We start from the raw sequence: 15,629 nt of genomic DNA on the forward strand, positions 1-15,629 counted from the left end.
AGACCCACCACACTCCACCCCTCCTGCCTCGCAGACCCACCACACTCCAACCCTCCTGCCTCGCAGACCCACCACACTCCAACCCTCCTGCCTCTCAGCCCCACCACACTCCACCCCTCCTGCCTCTCAGCCCCACCACACTCCACCCCTCCTGCCTCGCAGACCCACCACACTCCAACCCTCCTGCCTCTCAGCCCCACCACACTCCAACCCTCCTGCCTCTTAGCCCCACGACCAAACCCTCCTGCCGCTCAGCTCCACCACACTCCCAACCCTCTTGCCTCTCAGCCCCACCACACTCCCAACCCTCTTGCCTCTCAGACCCACCACACTCCACCCCTCCTGCCTCGCAGACCCACCACACTCCAACCCTCCTGCCTCTCAGCCCCACCACACTCCACCCCTCCTGCCTCGCAGACCCACCACACTCCAACCCTCCTGCCTCTCAGCCCCACCACACTCCACCCCTCCTGCCTCTCAGCCCCACCACACCCCACCCCTCCTGCCTCGCAGACCCACCACACTCCAACCCTCCTGCCTCTCAGCCCCACCACACTCCAACCCTCCTGCCTCTTAGCCCCACGACCAAACCCTCCTGCCGCTCAGCTCCACCACACTCCCAACCCTCCTGCCTCTCAGCCCCACCACACTCCCAACCCTCCTGCCTCTCAGCCCCATGACCAAACCCTCCTGCCTCTCAGCCCCACCACACTCCCAACCCTCCTGCCTCTCAGCCCCATGACCAAACCCTCCTGCCGCTGAGCCCCACCACACTCCCAACCCTCTTGCCTCTCAGACCCACCACACTCCACCCCTCCTGCCTCGCAGACCCACCACACTCCAACCCTCCTGCCTCTCAGCCCCACCACACTCCACCCCTCCTGCCTCGCAGACCCACCACACTCCAACCCTCCTGCCTCTCAGCCCCACCACACTCCACCCCTCCTGCCTCTCAGCCCCACCACACTCCACCCCTCCTGCCTCGCAGACCCACCACACTCCAACCCTCCTGCCTCTCAGCCCCACCACACTCCAACCCTCCTGCCTCTTAGCCCCACGACCAAACCCTCCTGCCGCTCAGCTCCACCACACTCCCAACCCTCCTGCCTCTCAGCCCCACCACACTCCCAACCCTCCTGCCTCTCAGCCCCATGACCAAAACCTCCTGCCTCTCAGCCCCACCACACTCCCAACCCTCCTGCCTCTCAGCCCCATGACCAAACCCTCCTGCCGCTGAGCTCCACCACACTCCCAAACCCTCTTGCCTCTCAGCCCCACGACCAAATCCTCCTGCCGCTCAGCTCCACCACACTCCCAACCCTCCTGCCTCTCAGCCCCACGACCAAACCCTCCTGCCGCTCAGCTCCACCACACTCCCAACCCTCCTGCCTCTCAGCCCCACGCCTCAACCATCCTGCCTCTCAGCCCCACGACCAAACCCTCCTGCCGCTCAGCTCCACCGCACTCCCAACCCTCCTGCCTCTCAGCCCCACGCCCCAACCCTCCTGCCTCTCAGCCCCACGCCCCAACCCTCCTGTCTCTCAGCCTCACGCCTCAACCCTCCTGCCTCTCAGCTCCACATGCCAATCCTTCTGCTGGGTCTCCTTGTCACTCCCAGAACACCCTACAACTCCCTGGAATTCATATTGGAGGCTGGTTTGGGATTTATTATTTTAGAAGTTTGAATTGAGTTAGAATGACGGATACTGTAAACCTAGACACCATGCAGTGGTTGGTGTTGTAACTGAGGCCTGGGAGGAAAATCATTGTAATCATTCCCATAGCTCATGGCCCCTTAATGACTCAGGTTATGTTGTGTAACATTTGGGTGTCGTTGGTGCAGGGTCCCCCCCCAAACATTTCAGCTTTTTGTTTTACCCCTAAACTGGCAAACAAGATTCAATGAATCATCAAGCCTTTGACTAATTGAATCAGGCGTGCCAGTGTTGGGTTAACTAAAATGTGAAACATATGGGTTGCAGAGGAGAGGGTTGAAAAAAAAACATGTGGTGCTCTGAACACAAGGTGGCAGTGCAATAACAGCAAACATATATGGGTCAGACATTTTGCTTGAAGTGTGTGTGTGTGTTTGGATGAGAACTACTTTCCCAGGGTCTATGTGGTCAGGGCTGTGCTCTCACAGCTACAGTTGAAGTCTGAAGTTTACATACACTTAGGTTGGATTCATCATTTTTCCAACAATTGTTTACAGATTATTTCACTTATAATTCACTGTATCACAATTCCAGTGGGTCAGAAGTTTACATACACTAAGTTGACTGTGCCTTTAAACAGCTTGTAAAATTCCAGAAAATGATGCCATGGCTTTAGAAACTTCTGATAGGCTAATTGACATAATTTGAGTCAATTGGAGGTGTACCTGTGGATGTATTTCAAGGCCTACCTTCAAACTCAGTGCCTCTTTGCTTGACATCATGGGAAAATCAAAAGAAATCAGCCAAGACCTCAGGAAAAATATTGTAGACCTCCACAAGTCTGGTTCATCCTTGGGAGCAATTTCCAGACGCCTGAAGGTACCACGTTCATCTGTACAAACAATAGTACGCAAGTATAAACACCATGGGACCACGCAGCTGTCATACCGCTCAGGAAGGAGACGCATTCTGTCTCCTAGAGATGAACGTACTTTGGTGAGAAAAGTGCAAATCAATCCCAGTGTAACGTTCTGACCAGAGTTCTTATGTGTTTTGCTTGTTTAGTGTTGGTCAGGACGTGAGCTGGGTGGGAATTCTATGTTGTGTGTCTAGTTCGTCTGTTTCTGTGTCCAGCCTAATATGGTTCTCAATCAGAGGCAGCTGTCAATCGTTGTCCCTGATTGAGAATCATATATAGGTGGCTTGTTTTGTGTTGGGATTGTGGGTGGTTGTTTCCTGTCTCTGTGTTTTGTCTGCACCAGATAGGACTGTGACGGTTAGTTTGTTTTGTAATTTTGTATAGTGTCTTGTTTTGTGTTAATTAAATCATGGAAAATTACCACGCTGCACATTGGTCCTCAGATCCTTCTCGCCTCTCCTCGTCTGAAGAGGAGGACGACTTAGGCTGCCGTGACACCCAGAACAACAGCAAAGGACCTTGTGAAGATGCTGGAGGAAACAGGTACAAAAGTGTCTATATCCACAGTAAAACGAGTCCTACATTGACATAACCTGAAAGGCCGCTCAGCAAGGAAGACGACACTGCTCCAAAACCACCATAAAAAAGCCAGACTACGGTTTGCAACTGCACATGGGGACAAAGATTGAACTTTTTGGAGAAATGTCCTCTGGTCTGATGAAACAAAAATAGAACTGTTTGGCCATAATGACCATCGTTATGTTTGGAGGAAAAAGGGGGATGCTTGCAAGCTGAAGAACACCATCCCAACCGTGAAGCACGGGGGTGTCAGCATCATGTTGTGGGGTTGCTTTTGCTGCAGGAGGGACTGGTGCACTTCACAAAATAGATGGCATCATGAGGGAGGGAAATGATGTGGCTATATTGAAGCAACTTCTCAAGACATCAGTCAGGAAGTTAAAGCTTGGTTGCAAATGGGTCTTCCAAATGGACAATGACCCCAAGCATACTTCCAAAGTTGTGACAAAATGGCTTAAGGACAACAAGTCAAGGTATTGGAGTGGCCATCACAAAGCCCTGACCTCAATCCTACAAATAATTTTTGGGCAGAACTGAAAAAGTGTGTGCGAGCAAGGAAGGCTACAAACCTGATTCAGTTACACCAGCTCTGTCAGGAGGAATGGGACAGAATTCACCCAACTTATTGTGGGAAGCTTGTGGAAGGCTACCCGAAATGTTTGACCCAAGTTAAACAATTTAAAGGCAATGCTACCAAATACTAATTGAGTGTGTGTAAACTTCTGACCCACTGGGAATGTGATGAAAGAAATAAAAGCTGAAATAAATAATTCTCTACTATTATTCTGACATTTCACATTCTTAAAATAAAGTGGTGACCCTAACTGACCTAAGACAGGGAATTATTACTAGGATTAAATGTCAGGAATTGTGAAACTGAGTTTAAATGTATTTGGCTAAGGTGTATGTAAACTTCAGACTTCAACTGTATTAGCATGCTTGCAGATTCCCATAGACTTCCAGTCACAGTGCTAACACTAGTTAGCATTGTCTCGCGAAACTACCTCCAACTTCGTTCATACTGGACACAGAGACATACAAATGGTATCCACAAATTCATCTGACTATGTGGAAGTAGATAAAGGGCATCAAGTATCCCTTTAATATGTTGCTCTCGTACTGTTTTTTTGCTAGCTAGGGCCATCTACTTTAGGTGCTGCCTGTCTTCCCAATAGCCTACTTGGTGTGTGAACTGCTCACTGCTCATAACTTGCAGATGATTGTTGACACATCAACCAGGATGAAGGGGCAGGGCAATTTGTGACTGTTGTTTTGGTAATCAGTCAGCGGTTTGTAGTTTTGGCAACTATGTGTTTTCTATCCCAGTTTGCCCCTCTCCCTGTAGGCTTTACAGACTCTCCCCATCCCTTGGCTGCAACCATTCTAATTTAGTGTACCCTGCGCGCACAACCCATGTGGAATTCCTGGTTTCCGGCAGCGTTTGGAACTGCTGATCTGCGGTAAAGATCACCAAGTTAATCTCAGCCTATGCTGCCCTTCAGTCCCTAGACTTTTTGGCCCTGATGGAGACATCACCACAGAGAACACTGTTACTTCCGCTGCTCTCTCTTCATCTGACTACGTTTTCTCTCATAGCCTGACAGAATCTGGTCGTTGCGGTGGTGGCACAGGGCTACGCATTCATCCTAAATGGAGATTTTCTCTTTTCTCCCTCTCTCACCTGTCCATCTCCTTATTTGAATTATATGCTGTCACAACAACAATATTGACGAATATGCTGATTCGGTGAGCGAGTTCATTAGGAAGTGCATTGACGATGTCGTACCCACAGCAACGATTAAAACATTCCCAAACCAGAAACCGTGGATTGACGGCAGCATTCGCGTGAAACTGAAAGCGCGAACCACTGCTTTTAACCAGGGCAAGGTGACCGGAAGCATGACCGAATACAAACAGTGTAGCTATTCTCTCCGCAAGGCAATCAAACAGGCTAAGTCCCAGTACAGAGACAAAATCGAGTCGCAATTCAACAGCTCAGACACAAGAGGTATGTGGCAGGGTCTACAGTCAATCACGGATTACAAAAAGAAAACCAGCCCCGTCGCGGACCAGGATGTCTTGCTCCCAGACAGGCTAAACAACTTTTTTGCCCGCTTTGAGGACAATACAGTGCCACTGACACGGCCCCCTACCAAAACCTGCGGGCTCTCCTTCACTGCAGCCGAGGTGAGTAAAACATTTAAACGTGTTAACCCTCGCAAGGCTGCAGGCCCAGACGGCATTCCCAGCCGCGTCCTCAGAGCATGCGCAGACCAGCTGGCTGGTGTGTTTACGGACATATTCAATCAATCCTTATCCCAGTCTGCTGTTCCCACATGCTTCAAGAGGGCCACCATTGTTCCTGTTCCCAAGAAAGCTAAGGTAACTGAGCTAAACGACTACCGCCCCGTAGCACTCACTTCCGTCATCATGAAGTGCTTTGAGAGACTAGTCAAGGACCATATAACCTCCACCCTACCGGACACCCTAGACCCACTCCAATTTGCTTACCGACCCAATAGGTCCACAGACGACGCAATCGCAACCACACTGCACACTGCCCTAACCCATCTGGACAAGAGGAATACCCATGTGAGAATGCTGTTCATCGATTACAGCTCAGCATTTAACACCATAGTACCCTCCAAACTCGTCATCAAGCTCGAGACCCTGGGTCTCGACCCCGCCCTGTGCAACTGGGTCCTGGACTTCCTGACGGGCCGCCCCCAGGTGGTGAGGGTAGGTAACAACATCTCCACCCCGCTGATCCTCAACACTGGGGCCCCACAAGGGTGCGTTCTGAGCCCTCTCCTGTACTCCCTGTTCACCCACGACTGCGTGGCCATGCACGCCTCCAACTCAATCATCAAGTTTGCGGATGACACTACAGTGGTAGGCTTGATTACCAACAACGACGAGACGGCCTACAGGGAGGAGGTGAGGGCCCTCGGAGTGTGGTGTCAGGAAAATAACCTCACACTCAACGTCAACAAAACAAAGGAGATGATTGTGGACTTCAGGAAACAGCAGAGGGAGCACCCCCCTATCCACATCGACGGGTCAGTAGTGGAGAAGGTGGAAAGTTTTAAGTTCCTCGGTGTACACATCACGGACAAACTGAATTGGTCCACCCACACAGACAGCGTCGTGAAGAAGGCGCAGCAGCGCCTCTTCAACCTCAGGAGGCTGAAGAAATTCGGCTTGTCACCAAAAGCACTCACAAACTTCTACAGATGCACAATCGAGAGCATCCTGTCGGGCTGTATCACCGCCTGGTACGGCAACTGCTCCGCCCACAACCGTAAGGCTCTCCAGAGGGTAGTGAGGTCTGCAGAACGCATCACCGGGGGCAAACTACCTGCCCTCCAGGACACCTACACCACCCGATGTCACAGGAAGGCCATAAAGATCATCAAGGACAACAACCACCCAAGCCACTGCCTGTTCACCCCGCTATCATCCAGAAGGCGAGGTCAGTACAGGTGCATCAAAGCAGGGACCGAGAGACTGAAAAACAGCTTCTATCTCAAGGCCATCAGACTGTTAAACAGCCACCACTAACATTTAGCGGCCGCTGCCAACATACTGACTCAACTCCAGCCACTTTAAAAATGGGAATTGATGGAAATTATGTAAAAATGTACCACTAGCCACTTTAAACAATGCCACTTAATATAATGTTTACATACCCTACATTACCCATCTCATATGTATATACTGTACTCTATATCATCTACTGCATCTTGCCATCTTTATGTAATACATGTACCACTAGCCACTTTAAACTATGCCACTTTATGTTTACATACCCTACAGTACTCATCTCATATGTATATACCGTACTCTATACCATCTACTGCATCTTGCCATGCCGTTCTGTACCACCACTCATTCATATATCTTTATGTACATATTCTTTATCCCTTTACACTTGTGTGTGTGTATAAGGTAGTAGTTGTGGAATTGTTAGGTTAGATTACTTGTTGGTTATTACTGCATTGTCGGAACTAGAAGCACAAGCATTTCGCTACACTCGCATTAACATCTGCTAACCATGTGTATGTGACTAATAAAATTTGATTTGATTTGTCACTTGTCCACTCAAGCTTAACATTATTGTCATCTACTGTATCGCCCACCAGGTGCCCTTAGAGAGTTCCTCAATGAGCTTGACACCTTGATAAACTAATTTCCTGAAGATGGCTCACCGTTCTTGGTACTGGGTGACTTCAACCTCCCGACATCTGCCTTCAATTAATTTCTTTCCCTTTCTTACCTCTTTTGACCTCACCCTTTCCCAATCCCCAACCCCTCATGAGGCAGGCAATACGCTTGACCTCACCTTTACTAGAAGCTGTTTGCCGACTAATCTCACGGCAGTCTTCCTCTCAAGGCAGTCCTCCTCTCTGCATGCCTAGCAAATATCTCAGCTTGGATGTCGGCCCACTACCTCAATCTCAACCTCGACAAAATGGAGCTGCTCTTCCTCCCGGGGAAGGCCTGCCTGCTCCAAGGCCTCCATCACGGTTGACAACTCCACAGTGTCCCCCTTCCGGAGTGCAAAAAACCTTGGCTTGACCCTGGACAACACCCTGTCGTTCTCTGCAAACATCAAAGCAGTGACTCGCTCCTGCAGGTTCATGCTCTACAACATCTGTAGAGTACGACCCTACATCACACAGGAAGCAGTGCAGGTCCTAATCCAGGCACTTTCATCTCTCGTCTGGACTACTGCAACTCAGTGGCTGGGCTCCCCGTTGGTGCCATCAGGCCCCTGCAATTTATCCAGAATGATGCAGCCCGCTTTGTGTTCACCCCGCTCCTCCGCACACGCCACTGGCTTCCAGTCAAAGCTCGAGTCCACTACAATACTATGGTGCTTACCTATGGAACAGCAAGAGGAACTGTCCCTCCCTACCTTCAGGCTCTGCTCAAACCCTACACCCCAACCCGAGTACTCCGCTCAGCCCAGTCCAAGCTCTTCTCTCTCCCCATGAATCTAGGACAGCAGAGTACTTGCCCATCTTCATAAAACATCTGAAAACCTACCTCTCAAAGAGTATCTTAAATAATCCCACAGCACCACTCTCCCCCAACAAAAAACAAAACAACTAACACTCACACTTAACTTTTCCCCCTACTAGCTCTGACTTTGCTGATAGCTACTTTGAGGGAAAATGTGCTTACTATGCCTGTGATGTGGTTGTCCCACCTAGCTATCTTAAGATGAATGCACTACTGTAATTAGACTGTCTGCTAAATGTCAAATGTAGAAAATAACCTTCCTCCCTTATATCTCTAAATCTTTCTTTCTCTAGTATGTACCTGGATGTCCAGGGTAGAGAAGTAGCTGTCCAGGTGCTCGGGGTCGTTGATGTCTGGTCCTGCACACACGGGACACACCATGTCTCTGATGTGTTTGTCTCTTACAGCGATGGTGAAGTGCTGCGTGAAACACTCGTGGCACACCGAGCACTGACACGAGGTCAGGGACTGCATCTGTGAGAGGTACAGAGAATTCATACAGGATAAAAAGGAACAATTTAAAGTCCATAGGACTATTGACTGACAAGGCAATACAGATACAGGGAGGAGGTAATAAGAGCTCATCATCCACCCCAAGGCAAAGACAGAGCCCTAGCAGCCCACCTTGCTGTGGGGGAAGATGCTGAGGCAGCAGGGGCACTCGTTGTTGAGGAGGCGGCGGAGGAACTCCCTGTCCTGGGACTCTCTGACGGCCTGGATGACGTCCTCCAGGGAGTACTGGGCATCAGGCTCCTGGAGTAGAGACAGGGCCAGCTCACAGCGCCCCCAGCTGGGCAGCTCGTACAACGCCAGCAGGCGCCTGCACATCCGCTGAGGTAACACAATGTAGGTTCATGGTGATTAACAATCAGGTTATTTGTTTTGTGTGTGTGGTCTTGAAAAATGTAGTTCATTGAGTTCTGCTGGCTCTCGTGTACACACACACCTGTTTGTCGGGGCTCTTGGCATCGATAGGGGCCTCTGGCTGGTCGCTCCAGATGCGCTGGTGGAAGGGCTCCAGGAGGGGCCGCTGCAGCACGGACAGAGCCCCCTGCACCTCTCCTCCACTCAGACGCAGAGCCTCCTCACACTGGGACGCCTCCCGGAAACCCAGAGAACGCAGCTCGCGCATCTACACACACCAGAGACAGACGCAGTCGGACTGGATACCGCAGTGGATGTACTTTGCATATAGGCTTAAACAGACTAACTCAGTCAACTCTAAGATCTTGGTTACTTGAGTTGATATCAAAAGTATTTAGTCATATCTGTCTAGAGTGACTATTTGGGTCAGGTGACATGTCTGGTTCTCACCTTGACCTGTCTGTCTCTGAGCAGCTGACGGACTGCTCTCTCAGTGTCGCCTCCTGCTGCCAGCCATGCCTGCTTGGCCTCAACCCTGGACAGCCGCACCCCCTCACCCAGCAGCACACTGGGACTCTGCTGCTCTGTCGAACCTCCATCCCGCTCAGTGGTATCCTGCGGCCCAGAAATCTCTGCTTTGTAGTTCTGCAAAGCAATGCAACTTGCCGTGTAAAGATCCTGCAGTCACCAGCCTCAAGTCCCTCCCCCTGCAGTCTCCAATCAAAGACTTAGCCTCACCTTCTTCTACGCCGCCATGGCACAGATCTCATCCAGGAGGTGGGGCAGCTCTGATTTCAGCCAATCGCAGGGGTTGACGTTGCTTCCCCCGGAAACGCAAAGGGCTGCGTAGACCTCCTCTGGGCCCACTCCATTTTTCTCTCCCTCCTGAGGAAGAACATTAGGTTAAAAGTTAGAAAACATAGTAGCCGTTAATCTGGTTTTAATTCACATTGTGTCCATTTGTACTCCACCTACTCGTAATTGATGGACAAGTTTCAGCCCTTCATCCCTCATCAGGTTCTGTCTCTTGATGTGGATGTTCACCCTGGGAGGGATCTGGGGACGGAGTTGGGGCGTAGAAGAAGGTGAGGCTAAGTCTTTGATTGGAGACTGCAGGGGGAGGAACTTGAGGCTGGTGACCGCAGGATCTTTACACGGCAAGTTGCACATCTCACAAACCACTACAGGCTGAGCGTTCACATAGGTGCAGAACTGACACATCCACTAAAGACCGAGAGAGACAGCATGGGAGGGGGGGAGTGAAAGATTTAAAACAGAAAAGATACGCTGGAATGATTGTCTCACGGAGCATTCCAATTGTAGAGAGTATTTAAACCACTGGGGGGTCAAACCTCTGTTTCGTTATCTGACGTGGGTCCTGGCGTGGAGAGTACTGGAGTACTGAGGAGTACTGGGGAGTGCTGGAGTACTGGGGAGTACTGGCGTGATAGAGGGACGGGTGGCCAGACGGGGGCGCTCACACACCTCCCATCACTGAAGGCCGTCATACAGGTCGCGCTGACCTTCCATCCCAGTTAGCAACTGCAGCTGTGAGAGATTTTTCAATGCATTAAGACATCTATATACAGTACCTGGTTTAGGAGCCTAATGACCCAAGATAAAATGCATCATGACAATTGCTAAAGATATACTAACACGCTTGGGAAAGAGTGAAGTCATAGGCAGGTTTGCACAGCTGACAAATAGGCGATATAGCTTGATGCTACCCTCAACAGGAAAATAGCTTTACACAGTTCCAACATAATCCAAAGGATGGCAGTCTAAATTTCCAATCCTGCTATACTGCAACTACAACAATATTTCATGCAAAACATTAATTTGTGGTCTAGGCTTCCACCCTTTGGATTATGTTGGAACTGCACAGTGCGCGCAGCACAAACTCACATTAGTTATAGGCGCTACATTGTCAATCAGGCATCTTGCATTGGCCGTGCAGCATTTTGAAGGAAGTTGTCAAGGAAGTGCGTTTGTGTTTATACAAGACCTCCCGCCCTCACCTACCGTCAACCAATCATGTCAATGCGGTGCTTTACGGAGGCCTCCGCATTGTTAAAAACTTTGAGTCTTACAGCGATGCGGTACTAAGCTCAAATTGACCTCTTCGTGCCAGAGGCTCCGCAATTTGCGTCACACCATACATACGGCGCCTCCGACCACATGGCAGTAATGTGACCAACATCAACATGAGGCTTTTTTGTTGTTGCCAATCACGATATAGTTATGCACTTGTTATTTGTACGTGCTAATAGATTCTTATAAATATTAACAGTCGCTACGCAATTAACTAACACCATATTCAATGGGTTTACTGACCACAATCCATTGAATTAATATTAAGAAGTGTTGATTATTTGGCGTCAGGATAGCACAGAACATGCGTGCGAGGCCGAGAGTACGGGGCGCTTCATTTCGGTCGCGCAGGGATGAAATCACCCCCCTCCCAGAGTCAGCCCCAGGTCTTCAGGGTTGAGCCCCAGGTGTTCTGAAAGCCTAGGCTATTCTTATTGAAATTACAACTCAATCTTACAGATAGGAAATTTATAACGGTTTGTAGTCTTAACATCTGGTACATAATAATGACACAGTTGCCAGAAAATAGCTTAACATTCGTTTTTTAAAGTTTAATATATTTTCTCTTGCGACATATTCAAATTCCTTTATTAATCACATTAGCAAGCAATAATTATTATTTTGATGGAAAACCGAATTTTGCTTCTTAGGTCGTTAGAAGTTAAATCGAGATGACTTACACTCGAACCGTTATGGAAAAAAGGGTTTATTGGCTAAATGTAGCAATTCCCCTCTTGCTGCAAAAATGTTTCATGGTATCAGGCTTTGTGGTCAGGTTTTGAGTAGTCATTATTCTGTAAATTTTTGCTATATCTGGCAACCCTGGAGAGGTACACTATATTACCAAAAGTATATGGGCACCTGCTCCTTGAACATCTCATTCCAAAAGTATGGTCATTAATATGGAGTTGGTCCCCCCTTTGCTGCTGTTACAGCCTCCACTCTTCTGGGAAGGCTTTCTACTAAATAAAACATTGCTGCAGGGACCTGCTTCCATTCAGCCACAAGAGCATTAAAGAGGTCGGGCACTGATGTTGGGCGATTAGGCCTGGCTAGCAGTCAGCGTTCCAATTCATCACAATGGTGTTCGATGGGGTTGAGGTCAAGGCTTTGTGCCAGCCAGTCAAGTTCTTTCACACCAATCTCGACAAACCATTTCTGTATGGACCTCGCTTTGTGCACGGGGGCATTGTCATGCAGGAAAGTGCCTTCCCCAAACTGTTGTCACTAATTTGGACAGCACAGAATCGTCGGAATGTAATTGTATGCTGTAGCGTTAAGATTTCCCTTCACTGGAACTAAGGGTCCTAGCCTGAACCATGAAAAGCAGCCCCAGACCATTATTCCTCCTCCACAGAACTTTACAGTTGGCACTATGCATTGGGGCAGGTAGCCTCATCCTGGCAGCCGCCAATACGAGATTCGTCTGTCGGACTGCCAGATGATGAAGCGTGATTCATCGCTCCAGAGAAGACGTTTTCACTGCTCCAGAGTCCAATGGTAGCGAGCTTTACACCACTCCAGCCAACACTTGGCATTGCGCATGGTGATCTTAGGCTTGTGTGCGGCTGCTCGGCCATCGAAACCCATTTGAAGCTTCCGACAAACAGTTCTTGTGCTGATGTTGCTTCCATAGGCAGTTTGGAACTCGGTAGTGAGTGTTGCAACTGAGGACAGACTATTTTTACTTGCTAAAGCACTCAGCTGTCCCGTTCTGTGAGCTTGTGTAGCCTACCACCACTCGGCTGAGCCGTTGTTGCTCCTAGATGTTTCCACTTTACAATAACAGGACTAACAGTTGACCGGGGAAGCTCTAGAAGGGTGGAAATTTGAAGAACTAACTTGTTCGAAAGGTGGCCTCCTATGATGGTGCCACGTTGAAAGTCACTGATCTCTTTAGTAAGGCCATTCTACTGCCAATGTTTGACTATGGAGATTGCATGGCGGTGTGCTTGATTTTATACAAATGTCACCAATGGGTGTGGCTGAAATAGCCGAATACACTAATTTGAAGGGGTGTCCACATAATTTTGTATATACAGTGGGCTCCAAAATTACTGACACCCCTAACTAGCAATGCACAAACAATACTTTAAAAAATATAAACAATATAATTATAGAGAGAAACTCAAAATACCAACATGTGAGAAATACTGTACTTATTTAATGTTTCAATGGAACCAACCAAAATCATACAATTATTTAATACAAAATACATTTTACCAAAATCAAGGTTTCATAATTATTGGCACTCCTCATTTAGTACTTAGTGCAAGGATAACAGCATGGAGTCTTTTCCTGTAATGTTTGACAAGGTTAAGGAACACATTTGGAGGGATTTTGGACCATTCCTCTATGCAGATCCTTTCAAGATCCTTGAGTTTGCGCTTATCAACTGCCCTCTTCAACTCAGCCCACAGGTTTTCGATTGGATTGAGGTCCGGCAACTGAGATGGCCATAGTGGAACATTGATTTTGTTGTCACAGAACCATTTCTGTGTGGATCTTGAGGTATGTTTTGGGTCATTGTCTTGTTGGAAAGTCCACCTATGGCCAAGTCCCAGCCTTCTGGCAGAGGCAATCAGATTGTCAGCCAAAATTGCCTGATACTTGGTGGAATTCATTATGCCATCAATCTTAACCAGTGCCCCTGGACCTCTGGAATTAAAACAGCCACAAAACATCACTGACCCACCACCATATTTCACTGTGGGTATGAGGTGCCTCTCCTTGTATGTATCTCTGACGCCAAACATGCAGATGCTGTATCTGACCAAAACGTTCAATTTTGGTCTCAGCTGACCAGAGCACCTTCTTTCAGTCATAATTTAAATGTTTGGCAAACTCCAAGCGCTTGCGTCTGTGTCTTGGGGTAAGAAAGGGCTTTCTTCTGGCAACCCTTCCAAAGAGCCTGTGGTTGTGGAGGTGTCATCTGATGGTGCCTTTTGAAACCTGGTGACCCCAAGACGCCACCAAGGCCTGCAATTCTTTCACAGTGATTCTTGGGTATTTTGTTGCTTCTCTCACCATCCTCCTCCCTATCCTGGGGGGCAAAATGCATTTGTGTCCTCTACCCGTGAGGTTTTCAACTGTTCCATATCTTTTGATTTTTTAAATAATTGCCCTGACAGTGCTCAGTGGTATATTCAATCGTTTGTGGATCTTCTTGTAGCCATTACCAGATTTATGAAGGTCTACAAGCATCTGTCTCTTTTGAACTGCCAGTTCTTTTGTTTTCTTCATGGTGTTGGATGACAAAGGGATATTGCATGCGTGTTACCTCATTTTTATACCATAGTGAAACAGGAAGTGATGTAATGGCTCAATATAGTTCCTTAAGACTTATATAAACTTAAATAAGTGGAATTTAATTCCTGGCTTAATTTGGTAGATGTTATTTACAATAATCTTTAAGGGTGCCATTAACTGTGAAACCTTGATTTGGAGGACATTGATTTTTTTATTAAATCAAATTATTTTGGTGGGTTCCATTGAAACATTAATAAAGTACGGTATTTCTCACATGTTAGTATTTGGAGTTTTTCTCTATAATTATATCATTTATATTTTTGAAAGTATTATTTGTGCATTTCCAGTCAGGGGTGCCAGTAATTTTGAAGTTCACTGTATAGTGTTGTCAATATATCCATAATCTTGCTACACCCCTGCAGTCCGCTGAACTGAACATGCAATTGAAGCGTCCCTTGCCACCTCTATTGCCTTAGTGATGCAGAAACGAGAGACCACATATGTGCCTGTTTTATAAAAATCTGGGAATATTTGACCAAGGAAACATTTCTGGTTGGTCTCAGGGAATGTAAAACATTTAAGGGAGACTTTTAAAATGTGATTGAGTGAAGTAACAGAAAATATATTGAATAAGCAAGGAGCCTCACAAGTTTGATGAAATTACCTTATATATTTCAGTCTAATACAGCAATTTACTTACTTTTGTAGGTCTTCACCAAAAGCACATTAGGCCTAACTGTTCTCTTCCGAAAGGATTTGAGAAATATGATTGGTTGACAATAGGCCTATTACATTGGCCTAACGCCTCGATTACACCGACAGCACCATTACGTTTTGGTACAGCAGAAGTCCATTCATTTCTAATGGAACGCTGCGTTTGCCTTACAGCATTGTCTTGCAGTAGCAGTTGCAGTGCTTTCTGCATGTGTAATGGCTTGACAGAAATGGTAGCAGAAGGTGAACTTTTGTTGCAAACATATCTAGATGATGCTGCATAGCATTTTGTGCAATGACGCTGTAGGTGTGATCGAGTCGTTAGGCTACTACATCCTTATGATGTACACTGAGTATACAAAACATTAAGAACACCTGCTCATTCCATGACAGACTGACCAGGTGAATCCAGGTGAAAGCTATAAATCCTTATTGATGTCACTTGTTAAGTCCACTTCAATTAGTGTAGATGAAGGGGAGGAGAGAGGTTAAAGAAGGATTTTGAAGCCTTGAGACAATTGAGACATGGATTG

General features: G+C 47.7%; 2 protein-coding genes across 2 annotated transcripts; both read right to left on the minus strand.

The window, feature by feature from the left end:
- Positions 1 to 8,436: 8,436 nt before the first annotated feature.
- On the minus strand, positions 8,437 to 9,683 carry LOC139531339 (E3 ubiquitin-protein ligase RNF31-like). Its single transcript, XM_071327815.1, has 4 exons — positions 9,493 to 9,683; positions 9,125 to 9,310; positions 8,803 to 9,009; positions 8,437 to 8,652 (listed from the first exon to the last, which is right to left on the minus strand). Exons 2-4 carry the CDS (start codon positions 9,308 to 9,310, stop codon positions 8,452 to 8,454), a joined length of 594 nt encoding a protein of 197 aa, XP_071183916.1. The 5' UTR covers positions 9,493 to 9,683; the 3' UTR covers positions 8,437 to 8,451.
- LOC139531338 (E3 ubiquitin-protein ligase RNF31-like) lies at positions 9,623 to 10,584 on the minus strand. Its single transcript, XM_071327814.1, has 4 exons — positions 10,395 to 10,584; positions 10,018 to 10,266; positions 9,781 to 9,927; positions 9,623 to 9,687 (listed from the first exon to the last, which is right to left on the minus strand). The coding sequence occupies exons 1-3, from the start codon at positions 10,548 to 10,550 to the stop codon at positions 9,787 to 9,789; spliced, it is 546 nt and encodes a 181-aa protein (XP_071183915.1). The 5' UTR covers positions 10,551 to 10,584; the 3' UTR covers positions 9,623 to 9,687; positions 9,781 to 9,786.
- Between the last annotated feature and the right edge of the window lie 5,045 nt (positions 10,585 to 15,629).

Source organism: Salvelinus alpinus, chromosome 10, assembly GCF_045679555.1.
Source record: "Salvelinus alpinus chromosome 10, SLU_Salpinus.1, whole genome shotgun sequence".
NCBI classification, from domain to species: domain Eukaryota; kingdom Metazoa; phylum Chordata; class Actinopteri; order Salmoniformes; family Salmonidae; genus Salvelinus; species Salvelinus alpinus.